This window comes from Nannobrachium achirus, assembly GCF_963921795.1.
Source record: "Nannobrachium achirus genome assembly, chromosome: 13".
In the NCBI taxonomy this organism is placed as follows: domain Eukaryota; kingdom Metazoa; phylum Chordata; class Actinopteri; order Myctophiformes; family Myctophidae; genus Nannobrachium; species Nannobrachium achirus.
In genome coordinates, this window is record NC_137833.1 from 27399963 (window position 1) to 27417526 (window position 17564).

The following is a 17564-nucleotide window of genomic DNA, read 5'->3' on the forward strand; positions in this document are numbered from 1 at the left end:
CTCATTTACTGCCCCAACACGAGGATCCTGAGAAAAAGCCGTTGGTCCAGGGCGCTTCGCCCGACAAGCCAGAGAATTTAATTTGATTTAATTTATAAAAAAGAATACAAAATTGGATCGCCGCTAGTAGGTTGTGCTTCCGTTCTGGGCCGGTAGAAGCCGTTTATCTGTTCTCTCTGTTTCTGTTTGTTTACTTTGTAAACACTGCTGAGGCTGAACTCATTTCAAGATTTTAGCTGTGAAAGTGAATAAATAAAAAACCCTGTAGGCGTTGAGTGAACTCAGCACATTCCTTACAACAGCCAAGAGCAACGCAAGGACTTCTGACTGTCCCCATCTACCCCCTCTTCTCTCTCACACACACATTTTTTCTCCCTCTGCTTTGAAAATGCTGTCTTGTTTTGACTTTTTACATTTGGATCTCTTTATTAGCCCATTTGGGCTATTCTTCCAAGATTAAGAAAAGAAGTGTGAAGTGAGCGGTAACTTTTGAGCTAAGTGCCCCACGAAGCTTGGCCAATGCGGGACGGCGCGGGAAGGACATACTGTACATGCATACATACAGACAAAGCCAGATGTATTAGCGGTTAGCGCCACTCAAAAACTAAAAGCACTTACTACAGTTATCTACAATACATGATCATTCTAGGGACCTACATCTGTTGTCAAGACATTTGGGGTGTCTATTTTGAGGTTGGTACACTGGTGCATTTCAATGATAACGCAGCACAATGTTTAGTTGGTACTAAACATTGTGCTGCGTTATTTTTACAGGCGCTAAAGTATTGTGAGACAAAACCGTGGTTGTGGCATTCCTGATGCGGTTTGGACCACAATGGAAACAAGTCCTCAGGACTTTTTTGTGTTATCCTTTTAGCTTTAATGTCTCACTGACTCATAAAGTATATTCAATAAATCAAAAGAGACTTCTGATTTCCAGCGAGTTAGCTCTGACCGGAGAGGGGTCTAGCCGCAGTTTGCCTCTTTAGGGTGCATCCATTCCACATATCAAGAGCTATAATGAGTGGAACTCCACTGGAATTCTCCTTTAACCAGACCAGTACCAAGTTTCTTCTAAAGGTTAAATAATGTTTTACCATCACCAGGCCACCTGCGCGGCCCTTCCCCAGAACACGGGGCTGACGATCACCACACTCTACTACGACCGCCCAGCCTGGCAGCGTCTCCGTACTCCTCCCCAGCGCTGACGCCTCGACACGGCCCACACGGCAGCTCCGGCGAGACGGGGACGGGGGACGGAGGAGACGGCGGGGTCTCCCTCTCCCTGGCCACGCAGCAGCAGGCCCTGGGCAGCACAGAGACGCTGAAGAGGGGCGGCGGCGGGACGGACGAGCAGCTCCTCAGCAGCTGCGAGTCGGCCAAGACCATCTGTGACTCGAAAGAGGGCGGTGGCGAGGTGACGGTGGGCCGGAGCACCCCTTCCATCAGCGTGGAGGAGGAGCGGGACGAGGCCACCGAGGTGGACAGCCTGGCCGAGGGCAGCGTAGGGGTGGCCGAGTCCGAGGACAGGTTCGAGTCTAGTGTTGATTTAATAGACTGCAAACTGTGACAGAAAATGTTTGTCGACTGCAACAAGATATTTAGTCGATTTCAGATGATTTAGAATGTGACTAAAACTAAATGGAATTTTATTCAAAAGACTACGGCTAAAACGAAATGTCCCGTTAAAATCTACCAACACTGCAGGTTCGACTGGGCCAGTGACGAGGCAGCACCGCGGCGTCCCGACAGCCTGAAGGGCATCCAGTCCTTCCAGAGGAGCCAGAGCAACCTGGCCAGCCTGGGCCTGGCCTTCCCACATCCCAACGGATCCCTGGCCATGGGCCGGTGGCCCTCCGCTGCCGACCGGGGCTCCCTGCCCGAGGACTGGGAGAGCTACACCTACTCCCCCGGGTACGACAGGACACACAGCAAGTGCGACTCCAACGACAGGTATTCATCCAGTCACTTGCTTTCTTTGGTTGTCCAGTACGAGTTACAGACTTGAGTTACAGACTTTGAGAACCACTGAGTTAGCATGCTACAAACTTGTAGATCTGTTGTTTTGGGGGCGAATGTTCACCTACTGTACACGGCATTGCCGGAAAGATTCCAAATTATTCCAACCTTGTCAGTGGTGGAAAGTAACTAAGTATACTTACTCAAGTACTGTACTTGAGGTATTTGTATTTTGCTTGAGCGTTTCCAATATTTTTACTTCTACTCCACCTCAGATCCAAATATTGTACTTTTACTCCACTGCATTTATTTTGAACACTTTTGATTATTATTACAAAACATGCATTAACGACTTCAGCCCTATATACATTTCCTGGACACTTGACTTCCAGCAATTGATCTTATTATTAGAAATTCATAGCGGTGTTTAAAAAAGAAAATCTAGAATTTGCCACGGACAAAACCAAGTCTTGTCATGGACACATGTGTCAGTGCACGGACGCATTGATGACCCCTGTATTCCAACCTTGTTGCAGGTCCAGCACGGAGGACTGCCTGGTGCTGATCTGCTGCGGGCTCTATGACCTTCTGAGAGGCGTTCTGCTGCTGATGCCAGACCTGATGCTGGAGGAGGTGATGGACAAGCTCATCCAGCCCGAGGCGCTCATCGTCCTCGTCAATCACTCCTCACCTCTCATCCAGCAAGGGGTCATGAAGGTACGGCAGCCTGAATATTGCATTGCATCAGGTTGTTTTGGCTTTTTTTTTTTGCAGATAATTTGGGTTTGGCTTTACTTGGACAGCGGTTTAGAGTTGTGGACCCATGTTTTATACCAGGGGTCTTCAACGTTTTCAGGCCAAGGACCCCTTGAGAGAGAGAGAGAGAGAGAGAGAGAGAGAGAGAGATAGAGAGAGAGATGAGCAGGGACCCCCACTGCACTGAGATATATGGAATCTCATAGATTCCTGAGGGCCCCCTAGGGGTCCCGGACCCCCTGTTGAAGACCCCTGTTTTATACTTTTTTAAATATTTAACTTTAATTTGATAATGGGGGTCAAAAGGGCTGTGATTGCTGTGCCCAGATTTGGAGTCATACATACATCCTATACAAAGGAAGTTAATTCATAGATGATGACAAAGGATGGTTACAAGAAGTCCGAGGTCAACATTGTTTTTCAAATAGATTGGATGCTCAACATTTCAGTTACATCAGGAAGAGCTAGAGGTAAGAGAGAGATTAATAATGGAGAGTAGGTTAGGGCCCAGGGTACAGCATCTCTTAAATAACTTTACAATCTTAAGGGGCAAGAGAACGGGTGTATATGGGACAGGGGAGAAATCAGACAAGAGAATGACAGTTTACTGATGAACCAGTCTAAACAGTAGCATTGTTAAAATGAGATTGATTGATTTGAATGTTATGGATTTTGTCAACAAAGGAAAAATATTTCAGTCTGGGGAAGAGGTAGTTACAGTAGTATGGGGAAGAGCGGATACAGTAGGATGTGCAGAGTTTACAAGCCGGTCAATAGTTTTAAATGGGATACCTATTCGTCAGTAATTAGGACTGCAAAGTAGGCAGCTCTCGCCTCTTTGTTGTTCTGTTGAACATGGACTGTAACTCTTTCAGATGGAGAAGAGATAGAGCTTTAATCTGGATTTCCTCCAGCTACACTACTACAGTATGCTCCACTCTTCTAACTCCCCTTTTCAGATGTCTAATGTTGTCATTGATCCTTCCAGGAGCATAGATTTAGCTGAAGCAAACGGCCTGTGGTGCAGTGAGCTATGGAATCTATCTAGCGCAGAAGCACAGTGATCATTAAATCAGCTTAGTGTCAGCCAGGGCCAGGGAGGCCAAGAATCATAAAAGCAGAATTAACTAGAAAAATGTTTCTTCTCAGTGCACTCCGCCAGGCCAGGTAGTACAGTAGTATCAGTTTTGATGATGTGACTGCAGAGATGATGTGCACCAATTTGCGTGATGTTTGGACAACATTGGTTTGGAGCAATAGCAAAAATGTTTGAATGATTTGAGACATTTTCTTCAAAACGGACAATAATAACGGACAATAAGGTGCCAATCTAAAGGCAATCGGGGTGGAATATGAACATGAAAATCGGCCTGCTCGTGGTGCTATAATAGGCCTATGTGAAAAGGGTACCATTTCTGCTGCATTCATGATTAGAGGCATTTTGTAAACGGGCCACTCCTGCAAACTTTGGACGTCAAGCTTAGCCAAGCAGGATGGAATATGAAAAATCGGACAGATTGGTCTTGATCGCATGACTATAGATATGGTGTGTGCCGATTTGCGTGATGTTTGGACAGAAATATATAATGCAAAGAATTATCGCAAACATCGGCCTCCTGGTGGTACAAGCCAATGTGAAAAACAGTGCTGGATATTTGATGTACACAGACGGACACACACACACACACACACACACACACACACACACTCTCTCACAGTGTCTCAGGGGTAGAGTGGCCGGTAGAGCGGATGGAGAACCTCAAGATTCCCAGTTTGATCCCGGGCTTGGTGTTTAAGTGTCCTTGAGCAAGACACTGAACCCCTAATTGCTCCTGATGTGCAGGTTGCTGCCTTGCATGGTTTCCACCACCATTGGTGTATGAATGTGTATGTGAATGGGTGAATGTAATGCACAATCTATGTAAAGCGCTTTGGAATAAAGAGCTATATAAATGCACCATTTACCATTCAGCATTTACACACACAACACGCACACAGAGGCCAACACACAAGTCCCCTCTGAGTGAGCATTGTGGATTGGAAGTGAGAGTGTAACACATGCTTCTTTGAGCGCGAGGCAGAACAATACATTTGTGGTCAGAGACAAAAAAAAAACAACAGAGTTCAATATCAGGGCAAGGGTAAAAACTGTGTCACCAAATCGCCTATAAAAAGGAATTATTCACTGTGCTTACAGGAACTATTTTGATGTAGTAAGGTACAGTAGTAGGCTTTCATATGACGATTACAATGCACATTTAAAAAACATCCTCAACCATGGGTAAAAACAAACCACACGCTAGAGAAAACGACTAATTTATTCTCTCTGTCCTTCTCACTTTAGCTGCTGGATGCCTATTTCAGCAGAGCCTTCAAGGAGCAGAAGGAGAAGTTCCTGAAGAACCATGGCTTCTCCCTGCTGGCCAACCAGCTGTACCTGCACCAAGGCAGCCAGGGGCTGCTGGAGTGCTTCCTGGAGATGCTGTTTGGAAGACCAGTGGGCCTCGAGGACGAGTGAGTCACTGGGGTCTGCTGTATGATGTCGGGGGGGTCTAAGCCAGTGGTTCTCAAAAAGTGGGGTCTGGGGACCCCCAGGGGTCCTTGGACGGGTTACAGGGGTTCTCCCCAGCTACATTTGTTAATATAGCATCACAATCATTTGAACTACTTCAACCTCATTTTATTGGCTATTTAAGAATGGCCGATCTACAAGCTCACAGCATAGTTTCTATCTGCTATTTATGAACATTTTTTAAAACGCAAATTTTCATCTGCCTGCAACAATGAATAATTGATTGTTTATCTGAGTTTGAGTTTTGAGTTTGAATGCTGAAGTTGTGATTAATGTTTGTCGTTTCTGTCAACAGTCTGGACCTGGAGGACATGGAGAACATCTCTCCCTTCAGGAAGCGCTGCATCATTCCCGTGCTGGGTCTGATCGAGAACTCTCTGTACGAGAACGCCCTGGTGCACAACATCCTGTGCATGCTGCTGCAGCTCATCAACGCCTGTCCCAAGCTGGCAGACATCCTGCTGGACCACGGCCTCCTCTACGTCCTCTTCAACACCCTGTCCACCCTCAACGGCATGGAGAACGGGTAAGGCTGCCCAGCGGTGGATGTTTATTTGTTAAATACAGGGTTTCCCCACAGTCATGATATTCCTGGAAATATTTTGAAATTAGAAAAACTGTTTTCCAGGCCTGGAAAAGTTTTGGAATTAATCAAATGTTACAAACGAATATGGAGGTTTCTGCCTGATGGCAACAAAATACATGTTTTTGTCCAAAATTACCGTATGTGAAAGATAAAACGTGGTAAAATGCAGTGCTACGTCATATGTTAGCTAATAGATCTGTTCTTTTTGGCACGTGACACCGTTGCTCAAGTCTTTGTTGGTGCATTGATAACACACTGGGTTAAGAGTTTCATTATTGCAACGTATGATTGCTAAAGGCCTGGAAATGGGGTAAAATACTATGGATTTCTTTTTCTGGACTGTCTGTAGTTAATAATATGAAATATATTCTATCAGTAAATTCAAGTATAATGCATGAATATATATAACCCCTTGAGCCGTGAATTAAATCATGAATCTTATTAGTTGGGTCTGTTCATTGATCTGTGGAATAGAAGGGGCTGACTCCCTGGGCTTAATGTTCCCTTGCAGGATCCCCCTGAACGACTACAAGCTGCTGGTGTGTGACATCCAGCAGCTGTTGGTGGCGGTGACCATCCACTCCTGCAGCTCCTCGGGTTCCCAGTACTTCCGCATCATCGAAGACCTCATCACCCTGCTGGGCTACATGCAGAGCAGCAAGATGCGCCGCACCAGAGGTGTGAGGGAGGGGCTGGAAATATGTATTCACACTGAACAAACATTGATCGATTGTCCCCTTACTGTACTAGCATGCACTGTAACTGTGTATTGACTCATTCACTTGACTGCCCCAGTAAATGCATACATAATACAACCTCTGCAGCCGATTTTCTATGTTGTGCGATGGATCGAAAAAATTGGCGTCCTTCAAGCTGAAGCATTTGTAATGTTTGAAAATGTTCACCTATAATATCATGCCCAAAATTAACTTAGTTACTAATTAAGGGTAAAAATGGACCCTGATTTCTCCACTTCCTTTCTTGTTTTTCTTTCTCCAGAGATGGCCGTGGCTCTGCAGTTCCGGGTCCTCCAGTCAGCCATAGAGTTCATTAAGACCACGGCCAATCAGGACCCGCAGAAGCTGAGCAGCTCTGTCAATGTGCCCAGCTCTCCGCATCACGCCATCTACCAGAAACGCAAGAGCATCGCAGGTAAACGGCGATTCAAAACTACTTTGGTACTTGAGTGTCTGACGATTATGCTTTTCCAAGTGCAGTTGTCCATTAATGGAGCGTCTTGTGAACAGTGGTGGAAAAAGTACTTTATTTTACCTAAGTAAAAGTATCAATACCGCAATGTAGAAATACTCTGTTACAAGTAAAAGTCCAGAATTAAAAATGTACTTGAATAAAAGTACAAAAGTATTGGCATCAAACTGTACTTGAGTACAAAAAATAGAAAGTTCTCTTCATGAAGAATCTCCCATTTCACAAGTCTTCCAATGTATAAAATGTATAGAAATATTTTGAAAATAGCAGATCTACAAGCTCACAATGCGTCGCAAAAATGCGACGCATTGTGAGCTTGTGGATCGGCAATTTCTTCGGCTATTTTCAAATGGACGAAATTTATATCGATGAAGTGGTAAATGTATGTTTTGTAATGACAATCTAAATCTACAAGGTAACTAGAAACTAAAGTTTTCAAATAATTGTATTGGAGTAAAAGTACAATATTTTCCTCTCTGATGTAGTGGAGTAGAAGTGCTGACAATTGGAAATACTCCAGGAAAGTAAAGATGCCTCAAAATTATACTTAAGTACAGTGCTTGTAGTGAATGTACTTAGTTACTATACACCACTGCTTGTCAAAGTGTCTCACCGCTGTGTCTTCATCCAACCCCATTCATTCCTTGACTTGAAGGTTCCATGGCCCTGAAAGACTCCATAATCCCCCGCCTCCCCAGGCAGCACTACTGCTCCTATGGCCAGATCCCCCTGTCCCCTCCCTTCAGCTTCCTGTCCGCGCAGGACTCCCCCCTCCCCTCCCCCTCCGGATCTCCGTCCTACATGTCAGGTAGCCGTGGGACATCCCTCCATGGAGGAGGAAGGGAAAACATCTTCCCTTCGAACGGGACATGATTGTTATTCCCTTTTTTTTGCAGTGAACTCACCCTTTGCCCCGGTCCTCAACTGGGGGTTAATCTGCCCAGTACAGTACCTCCTGTGCATTACTGGTGCCCGTGTTTGCATGTGTGTGTGTGTGAGTGTGTGTGTTCATCTGCTAATTAACTGTTGAGATATTTCAACGGCACAGATGTTGTTTTGATTAGTGAATCTTTCTAATCATCCAAGCCTGACGATAATGATTTATGAGATAGCTTGCATGACTGCTCCCTTGAACTTTTGAAAGAAAGACGCGCGCGCCCTGTCGTTATATGAAAACAACACCCACGTTCCTCGAAGCGAAATGACTGTCTCCTTGACTGTAATGTGGCGTTAATTACGTGAAACTGTTTGTCGACTACCTTTTTTTTTCACTGATGAAAATGAAAGAAAAACTAGAAAAGAAAATTTCTAAGAAATTTTAAGTGTGCCTGCAGCTCGCTAAGTCTGTGCAACCTTGTGTAGCGGTTGGTGTTAGTGTTTCGTTTTGAGAGGGTCGTTCCCCCTGAAAAACACGTTTTGGCATGAAACGGTTACGTTTTGCGCGTTTGTGGTGCCCCCTATGGGTCGAAGTGGAAATGCTTTTGGGTATATGTTCAGTATAGCGCCCCCCACTTGTGGTTAAAATTTGGTGTTGACTGGATGTTTCGTTTGTGATTTATGGCGACTTCTTACCAAACGGGCTCCTCCCGCTAACTTTGTAACCCTGTTACGGAAGAACGGTATGGACTATCGAAATATCGTTTGAATATGTTTATCGCATGAGTCCATAGATCATGTGTACCGATTTTTGTGACATTTGGAGAAAATATGTAGGAAAAGGAGCAAAAAGTGTGTTTTGAAGAAAATTCAAAATGGCGGAAAATCTATCCTGACGCAAATGGGCGTGGCCTATATATGAGGAGAAGGAATCCAGGGAAAAAGGAATTTTAATTTTCCGACCGGTTCAAGAGTTACAGGCCGAAACGTAAAGTGGACTGTTATAGCGCCACCATGAGGCCAACTGACAAAATTATTTTTTATTTAATCCTTGATATCATTATAAATCTCCTCTCCAAGTTTTGAAACTGTAGCCCCTATGGTTTGGGAGAAAAAAAATATTGAATGTGAGTTTTTGCGATTCCCATTATAAGTCAATGGGGCAAATTAATTAACTAATAAATTAATATCAATTAAACGATACAACTTTTCTCTTAGAAAAGTAATAGCACACCATTCCCGGCCGAGCCGCACGTTTTGATGTATATATTGCGGCGGTGGCGTAAATTGTGCGGCAGTTATTACGGCTCCAAATTTGCAAGAACGTTACTTACTTAATTACTTACTTAAGTATGGCGGATTACAATAAGTGTTTTGCCATTGCATGGCAGGCACACTTAACTAAGCTATGATGACTGAAACGGAGACTGAATGTATTGACAATTTAAGTCAACAAATAAAAACTAGACTCGAATGTTAGGAAGGGACTAGTGGAGAAGAAATCCAGTTGAACTGAGAGACAAGTCATTTTATGTTTGGTTGCGCTCTGAAAATAGCAGATCTACAAGCTCACAATGAGTCACGCTGCAACATGTTGTGAGCTTGTAGATCGTCTATTTTCAACTTCCAACCAAGTGTAAAATCAGCCATTACGATGCCATCAAGGCACATTTTTGTAGACGAAATCAACTGTAGATTTAGTCGACTAAAATCTTATATTTTGTCGATTATAACTAGACTAAATCTAAAACTTTTCAGGTGACTAAGATATGACTAAAACTAAACAGGATTTTATTCAAAAGACTATGACTAAAACCAAATCAACACTACTTTCTCCTTGACTGTAATGCACTTCCTTCATTGTGCACCTTTTTTCAGGCCGACGTCGGTTCTCCCTGGCCCAGTCTGACTCTCTCCTCACCCGCATGCGGTCTGTGGCCAGCGACGAGCTGAACCAGATGATGCAGAGGAGGATGAGCCAGGAGAACCCCATCAGAGCCAGCGAGACAGAGTTTGTACAACGCCTGCAGAGGCTTGTGGTCCTGGCTGTCAACAGACTCATCTACCACGGTAAACATTGACAGTGTCATGTGTATACAGTATTCACACATACTCTGCAATGTAGGGGTCTAGGGCCCAGTGTTTCCCAAACACTGGGTCAGGATCCATTTGTGGTTCCCGGACACATTTGTATGGGTCAGCGAAAAAAATATTTCAAACTATTTTCCCCCCAAAAACCCTTTTCAGGAAGAAATTCTAACATTTTTCAAATCATATTCATATAAGCAATATTTTTCAGGAAGAAAATCTAATATTTTTCAGAGAGAAAATCTATTTTTTTTCTAAAGAAATTCATAAAATCAAATTAATCCCATAAAACAACACAATAAAATTAGGAAGTAGTGAAAATAGCTGATCTATAAGCTCGAAGCATCGCGTTGTGAGCTTTTCTCTAGTTTGGGTCTCAAGCTTAAAAGTTTGGGAACCACTGGTCTAGAGCAGTGGCTCTCAAAGTGGGGTCCGGGGACCACCAGGGTCCTTGAGACGGTTCGAGGGCCCAGAGGCCCCCAGAAATGTGCAAATATAGCATCAAATCAGTAGTCACTGTAGTTTTGAAACATTTTAACAACATAACGTAAATCTTGATACAATTTATTGCGGGGTTCCGCTGCCTAACACAAATATTTTCTGGGGTGACTTGGCCATGATGACCATCACGTTCGGTCCCAGGTTGAACCCCTCCAAAAGTACTGTTAGTCGGGTGTCTTTTGAGCAAGATACAGGGCCAGTGCCAAGGTTGATAACGGCGTCCACGAAGAACCCAGAAATGCACACTTTGCTTAAATTTCTTTTGTTTAGCTCAGCATCGTTTTTGTGTTTCTCGTTCTAGACGTGAGCGAGGACTTCTATGACCTGCTGAACATTCCCGACTCCCCGGACCAGGCGTCGGGCTATCAGCTCACGCCTGATCCAGGTGAACAACAGGCCCAGGACGAGAGCTCTACGGGCTCCACGCCTGCAGCACACTCCCCCATCCCCTTCCCCCTGCCCCCGGCCAGCAAGAAGAGCTTCCAGAAGGACATCCTCAAACTCATGATGGAGGGAATAAAGATTAGCCTGGTAGGATTTAGTTTCTTTCTTTTATCTTTTTTTTCCAGTCGTTTTTGATTGATTGATTACTTTATTTGCAGTTTGCATAGGAAACGACACGACAGTACAATTTGGATACAAGGTCTACTAATAGGATTTAAACCCAAGAAAGCACTATGGCTTGTTTACTTTGGGGTCCTTTGTACTCAGTTCATTGAGGTTCTGCTTAGTATTTTGGTTCAGTTTGACTACCCTTTGTTTCATTAACCACATGAACCCTAGCATCTGAAATGTCTACAAGCTTGCATTGTGAGCTTACAGTACAGTACAGTACATCTGCTGTTTTCGGTGAACATGTTATTGATGTCAAGGCAAAAAAGGAGGTTAATTTTAGGCCGAGAATTATTGAATGCTTTAACCAGTGAAAAATAGCAGATATACAAGCTCACAGCGCGGCACCGAGTGCCGCGCTGCGAGCTTGTAGATCTGCTATTTTTGAAAATGTCGTGAAAATGTGTGCAAATCTTTGAATAGATGTATTTTCAAAGCGAATGTTTGTAACTCAAATTTTGCTTCTGGGTGGTCCCTGGAACTAAATATTTTGAGATGGGGGTCTGTGGCCAAATACATATCATTTTGGGGGTCCTTCACATGAAAAGGTTTGAGAACCACTGACATAGTAGTCTCTCAAGAACAGACAAACTGAGCGATGGACTGAGGATGAAACGATGGCTGGCCAAGATTGCTGACATAGAAACATAGGTTTTTCAAAAAAACCTTAGAAGGATTCAAAAGACACTTCTAGAATCGAGTCAAAATTCTAATTTTCACAATTTTTCAAAAAATAGCAGATCTACAAGCTCGCAGCGCGCTGTGAGCTTGTATATCTGCTATTTTTCAATATCTAAAGCATAAAATAATGATACACAATAATGTGTACCCGTTCTAAATGGGTCATATCATGGACCTTGATATGAAAAAGGTTGAAAACCACTGCATAAGCAGTGGAACCGCTATAGGGCTGACGTGGTGTGTTGCTGGTTGTTGTGGCTCCGCAGGGCAGCACTGGTCGGGGGGGAGCGCCGCACCAGCAGTGGCGGCGGATCCTGTGGTCGTGTCGGGACACCTTCAGGGTGCAGATCGGCCGCCTGCTGGTCCACACGCTGAGCCCTGCACTACCGCTGTCCGACAGGAAGGAGGCGCTGGAGTTTGTGTTTGACGCCAAACACTCAGAGATCCTCAGGGAGAGTCTCAGTCCAGGTCTAGAGGTGAGAGAAACAAACTCTGATCGAATAATTCATTGTTTTCGTGACCGCATGTTGGTCATGTCACGGACCCAATGTGAGTGTTTGTAAATATCCTTTTTTTTACGTTTCCTACACAAAAACAATAATACAAAAAAATTCCAAAACTTCTATTTATCAGAATAATAACTAACTATATATATTTTGGGCCCGGGGTAGACGCCAAATTTATATTTTGGGTCTTGAGATCTTCTGTCACTCTTGTCCGTATGCAAGCTGAAGAGTGTGTGTGTGTGTGTGTGTGTGTGTGTGTGTGTGTGTGTGTGTGTGTGTGTGTGTGTGTGTGTGTGTGTGTGTGTGTGTGTGTGTGTGTGTGTGTGTGTGTGTGTGTGTGTGTGTGTGTGTGTGTGTGTGTGTGTGTGTGTGTGTGTGTGTGTGTGTGTGTGTGCGCGTGCGTGCGTGCGTGTGCACCTCATCGGGAGCTTGACTGATGGTCGGCTGCCTGCAAGGGACTTGTCTCTGGTCCATCACTGCCTGGCTCAGCTCAAATACAGCTCAAACTTACAGCTCAAATACAGCTTACATTGCTGTTGCTGTCGATCAGAAACCAAGCATTAAAACCCTACTCTGTCATACAAGAGTGTCATGGAAAAGAAGCAAAAAATAGCCGATCCACAAGGCACAAGCTCACAACCCGACTTGCTACGCGCTTGCAGATCTGTAGTTTTTTTTGCTATTTCTGAAGAGATTTTAAAGTAAAAGTGTAAAGTTTAAGTCTGTCTGTGGATTTTATACATATTTAACCATAACAATTGGAACACAGGTTATTTTTTCCTTATTCATCCACGAACGGATAACAATATTGATCATTGTTTTTGTCTGTTCTCTCTCAGCACGGCCCTAAGCTGGCTCTCTACCTGCACGAGATGCTGCACGACCACAAGGACAACCTCTCCAAAGAAGAGCAGAGCGCTGTGGGCATCTTCATGACCTCGCTCAAGCTGTGTGGTCATCGATGCATCCCCCCCAACGCGCCACACAAACCCGAAATGCTCAAGGCTATCAAAGAGGTAAATTCTATACGCCGTAGGAAAAAAAAGTCCTTTTGCACACCTACAGAGGGACGGGTGTGTCAGAGTAATTAACTTGAAAAGTAGAAGAAGGAGGGGATCCCGCACTTATTGGTACAATGTTTCGGTCACTCGGACCTTCATCAGGATGCCTAACTAATAAAAAGTGTTACTAATAAAAGTGTTATAAGTGAAGACAGTGTGCTTTTCAAATTCTATACAGCAAAATCCTGTTACTAGGCTGCAATGCAGCCTAGCAATTCTTGTTCGAATCCCGATCCCTGCGTCTCTCCCTCCCCATTTCTGTCTATCCACTGTATACTACCAATAAAGGTAGAAGAAGACCCCAAAAATTTAAATCTTTAAATTCACGTTACTTTAACTCTCAGAGTGCCTGTAAGTGAGCAGGTACACACAAAGATGAACACTCCTCATTAGGCGAGCCTCTAAGCATTCTGCAGCGAACCAATTTTTAACAGTATGCCAAATTAACATTTTCAGTGTGCCTGAAATACTGTGTGATCTTCCCTCTAAATGCCACAGCCCAAAGCCAGTCGCTTTTCTAACTATCCCAGAAAAACAATAATTACGCCTTGTGCATTTCAGGACGACGTCCTCGAGAATTCAACTTGTGATTTTCATTCATTTTAGGAAAATTTCAAGTATGAGGCAGAAGAGAAAACGAGCAAAGCGGCATGGGAAAAGAAAATGTCCAACACGCAGAGAGGGTGAGTGACTTTGTCTTTCTTTACCTGCTGTGTGGGTTTTTCTCACAGTGCAGATAGCAGCACAGTATTGGTTGTTATCTGCTTATTCTTATTTTATTTTGATGCTCCGTTACATCCATTTCTTTCTGTCCTCTGCTGCTGACGCAGCCTCATGCAGCGGCTGGATGGAAAGTCAAAGGACATTTCCAAGATCGCTGCGGATATCACCCAGAACGTGTCTCTGCGGCAAGGCATGGAGCGAAAGAAAGTCATCCAGCACATCAGAGGCCTCTACAAGATCGACCTGAGTGCCAGCCGCCACTGGCAGGAGCTGGTGCAGCAACTCACACATGACCGGTGAGCGGGAAGGCAGGGCTGTGTAATAAGAAAAGTGGCGTAAGCCATGTCGGAAAAAAGTATGTTCTGTTAGCTGCAGTCATTCTTTATACATATTCTTTTTTACAGTTTTTTAGACATTGCTGAGACATGTGAAATAATGTTTTTTTGCGTACCGCTTGCCCACAGCGGTTCCTGTATTTGTTTTACTGAGGTTAATGTTATGAATAAGTTTAGGAGGATTAGGTATAGTTTCATCTGAGGTTGAGATTAGCAATAAGGTTAGGTTTTGGGATAGTTTCCTGAGGTTTACGTTTAGGAATAAAGTTTATTTATTAAAGGTTTAGGCATAGATTGACAGGTTTAGGAATGCCTGGTGGCAAACGTTCTGAGATCGCTGGGATTGATCCAGGGGCGAGCGTGTTTTTTGGGGGCGGGCGTTCTTATTTTCTTTTCTTTGTTTCTTGTTTTCTATTGTGTTGAACTTTGTGTGTTTTAGTGCCGTCTGGTACGACCACACCTCCTACCCAACATCCTGGCAGCTGGACCCCACCGAAGGACCCAACCGGGAACGACGGCGGCTGCAGCGATGCTACCTCACCATCCCCAACAAATACCTGCTCAAAGACAGACGCAAGGCCGAGGGTAAATACACAAATAAAGCTTCCAGCAAGTTGGCCAAATGTTATCGTGTCAGTCCTCCATATACTCCGGTACCGTGTCTGGTTCATTGTCCTAAAATGTGCCTCCTCCTGTGGCTGTCTAGACGGTCCCAAGCCTCCGCTGTCCTTCCTCTTTGAAGATAAAACTCACTCCTCCTTCTCGTCCACTGTGAAGGACAAGGCCACCAGCGAGCCCATCAGGTACGAGTTGACTCTGCCTCTCAGTATCTCTATTCCTGCTAAACACGGTGACGAGGCGATGACATAAGGGAAATTCAATTCAATTCAATCTTTATTAGCGGACTCAGGTCCATAGACATCTGGAATCTGGATGTATAGCGTGAACTGCTCATAATGGGTCTTGAGAGCACCACAATGATGCTTTTAGAGATGCATCCAACCGTTGCATGAATTTGAACATTACATTTCTTAAAAGTGCTCTGAAAGTCCTCACTCCAGCAGTGACAAACATCTGACAAGCACTGCCCCCAAGCACTCTGCAAGATAATGTGAATATGATTATTACTCCACTGTCACTGTACTGTGACAATACCAGGTCTCTGCTCGGGTTAATCCATTTCCTCCATGGCCGATGTATTTTTACCCTCAGGTTCACCCGACGATGCGTCAGCGTCGCCCCCTCCAGAGAAACAGCAGGGGAACTCCTTCTGGGTAAGACACTGGCAATTGGTTACATGTTGTACTCTCCGAGTTCAATTATAGTGTAGAGAATATAAAATATGATAATATCTAGTATTTGTTTGTGTATGTCAGGGGTCTTCAACGTTTTCAGGCCAAGGACCCCTTAGTTGAGAGAGAGATGAAGCAGGGACCCCCACAACCTGTTCATAGATTCCATATACCGTAGTTTCATTGTTTGACAGCACAATCATCAGCGTATTTTGGATTCATGTCAATTTGTGTTTTCAGATATTTAACCACTTGAATCGTCAATACCTAATAAACTTGACCTTTCACTGTATTTAGTCTGCTCTTTTTCCCCTCTACACCAAAGCTCTTTGCCGAAAATAGCCGATCTACAAGCTCACAGCGCCTTGCAGTGCGAGATCTGCTATTCTAGGGTTCAAGTGGTTAATATAAAAAAGGAGAAAAAAAAGGTTTCTATCACTCAAAGATTTGGAGGACCCCCTGCAGTAACTCTGAGGACCCCCTAGGGGTCCCGGACACCCTGTTGAAGACCCATGGTGTACAGTATGTGATCATATTTTTTGCAAAGTTGCACCAAATCCCACTCAGCCTCTACTGTGTGTCTTACAGGGAAGTCTGGGATGTACTTTGTGGAAGACAACGCGGCTGATGCTCAGGACAGCCAGGTAAAGAAGCCACTCAGGACAGGGCTGTGTAAATGCTTATTGTGTGCAATGTGAGCACAGCAGCACTGCCAGCCAAGAGGGATGCTGTTTCATATTAAAGGTCCTCACTAATGTTCATTGTAAAATAGCAACAAAAAGAATCTACTCGGTCCAAGTCTCTTAGGAGAGCACTGTTCTCTATTTTCTGAAAAACGTATGGTACAGTATGTTGCTATATAGCTAAAATCTAAAATAAAATGATGCCTTCCCGGGTTTTAATGGGTCAATATCTTTGGACAGAGCCTTCACGGCGAGACGGAGGCGGCTTCGTTCTCCTGGACGTACGAGGAGATTAAAGAGGTCCACAAGCGCTGGTGGCAGCTGAGAGACAACGCTGTGGAGATCTTCCTCACCAACGGCAGGACTCTGCTGCTGGCCTTTGACACCACCAAGGTACGGCATGGTCAGAATAAGTCAAAAGCAAGTGGCTGGACATGAAGCCACTTTCGGGTTCTCTTTGAGGCTGCTGTTCAAATTAATTGCCCAGCAGATGTCGCTATTTCACCTTCTACCGGTGTCAAGAAACTTTAAGCTCAATGTTCTGTTCTCTCAAAGTCTGTGAGGATTTGGCAAACTTAACACTTGATTTTATTATCTTAGTAAACACTAAACACTTTGTTTTCAATCTTATTTTTTTTTAAATCATGGTCACATTAATTGTAAAATTAATGATAAAGTAGGCTATGTTATATGAATGCTATAGCATTCATTTCTGGCTTCGTTTTCTGGAGCGGATTTAGAAATAGGCTTCATTTACGGTCCGTAGCAGGCACGTGCACACGTAGACATCAAAGGGGGCTTGAGCCCCTGCCCTTTTACCTGTCAGTAAAAAGTGCCCTCTCCAGACCTGCACATGCCCACTCTCCATGCCATAACTGAAGGCAGTGCTCAAGAGAATTGCCTTGTTCAAACTCTCCTGAACTTGAATGCAGCATCTTATGTTGAAAGAATTGCCCTTTCCGTTTAGAAATCCATGCAGTACGCTACATCTCCAGTAATGACTTGATTTTTCTTAGTTCAGTGTGGTATCAAGCAGCAAAAATAGCCAACCTCCAAGCTCACAACGCGTCTGTGAGCTTGGAGGTCTGCTATTTTCGATATTTCCACCAAAAGGCCCTTTTAGA

At 44.2% G+C, this 17564-nt stretch overlaps 1 protein-coding gene across 1 annotated transcript in view; it reads left to right on the forward strand.

The window, feature by feature from the left end:
* Positions 1–17564, forward strand: part of lyst (lysosomal trafficking regulator) — a 92912-nt gene that overhangs the window by 56465 nt on the left and 18883 nt on the right. Inside the window, exons 24-41 of the mRNA XM_080741197.1 lie at positions 1107–1530; positions 1708–1953; positions 2496–2676; positions 5060–5229; positions 5583–5813; positions 6385–6551; positions 6873–7025; positions 9837–10028; positions 10849–11078; positions 12107–12316; positions 13186–13362; positions 14014–14090; positions 14238–14426; positions 14905–15050; positions 15172–15268; positions 15678–15739; positions 16346–16401; positions 16681–16833. Of these exons, the coding sequence (XP_080597323.1) occupies positions 1107–1530; positions 1708–1953; positions 2496–2676; positions 5060–5229; positions 5583–5813; positions 6385–6551; positions 6873–7025; positions 9837–10028; positions 10849–11078; positions 12107–12316; positions 13186–13362; positions 14014–14090; positions 14238–14426; positions 14905–15050; positions 15172–15268; positions 15678–15739; positions 16346–16401; positions 16681–16833 (3161 nt within the window). The remainder of the gene's footprint in view (positions 1–1106; positions 1531–1707; positions 1954–2495; positions 2677–5059; positions 5230–5582; positions 5814–6384; positions 6552–6872; positions 7026–9836; positions 10029–10848; positions 11079–12106; positions 12317–13185; positions 13363–14013; positions 14091–14237; positions 14427–14904; positions 15051–15171; positions 15269–15677; positions 15740–16345; positions 16402–16680; positions 16834–17564) is intronic.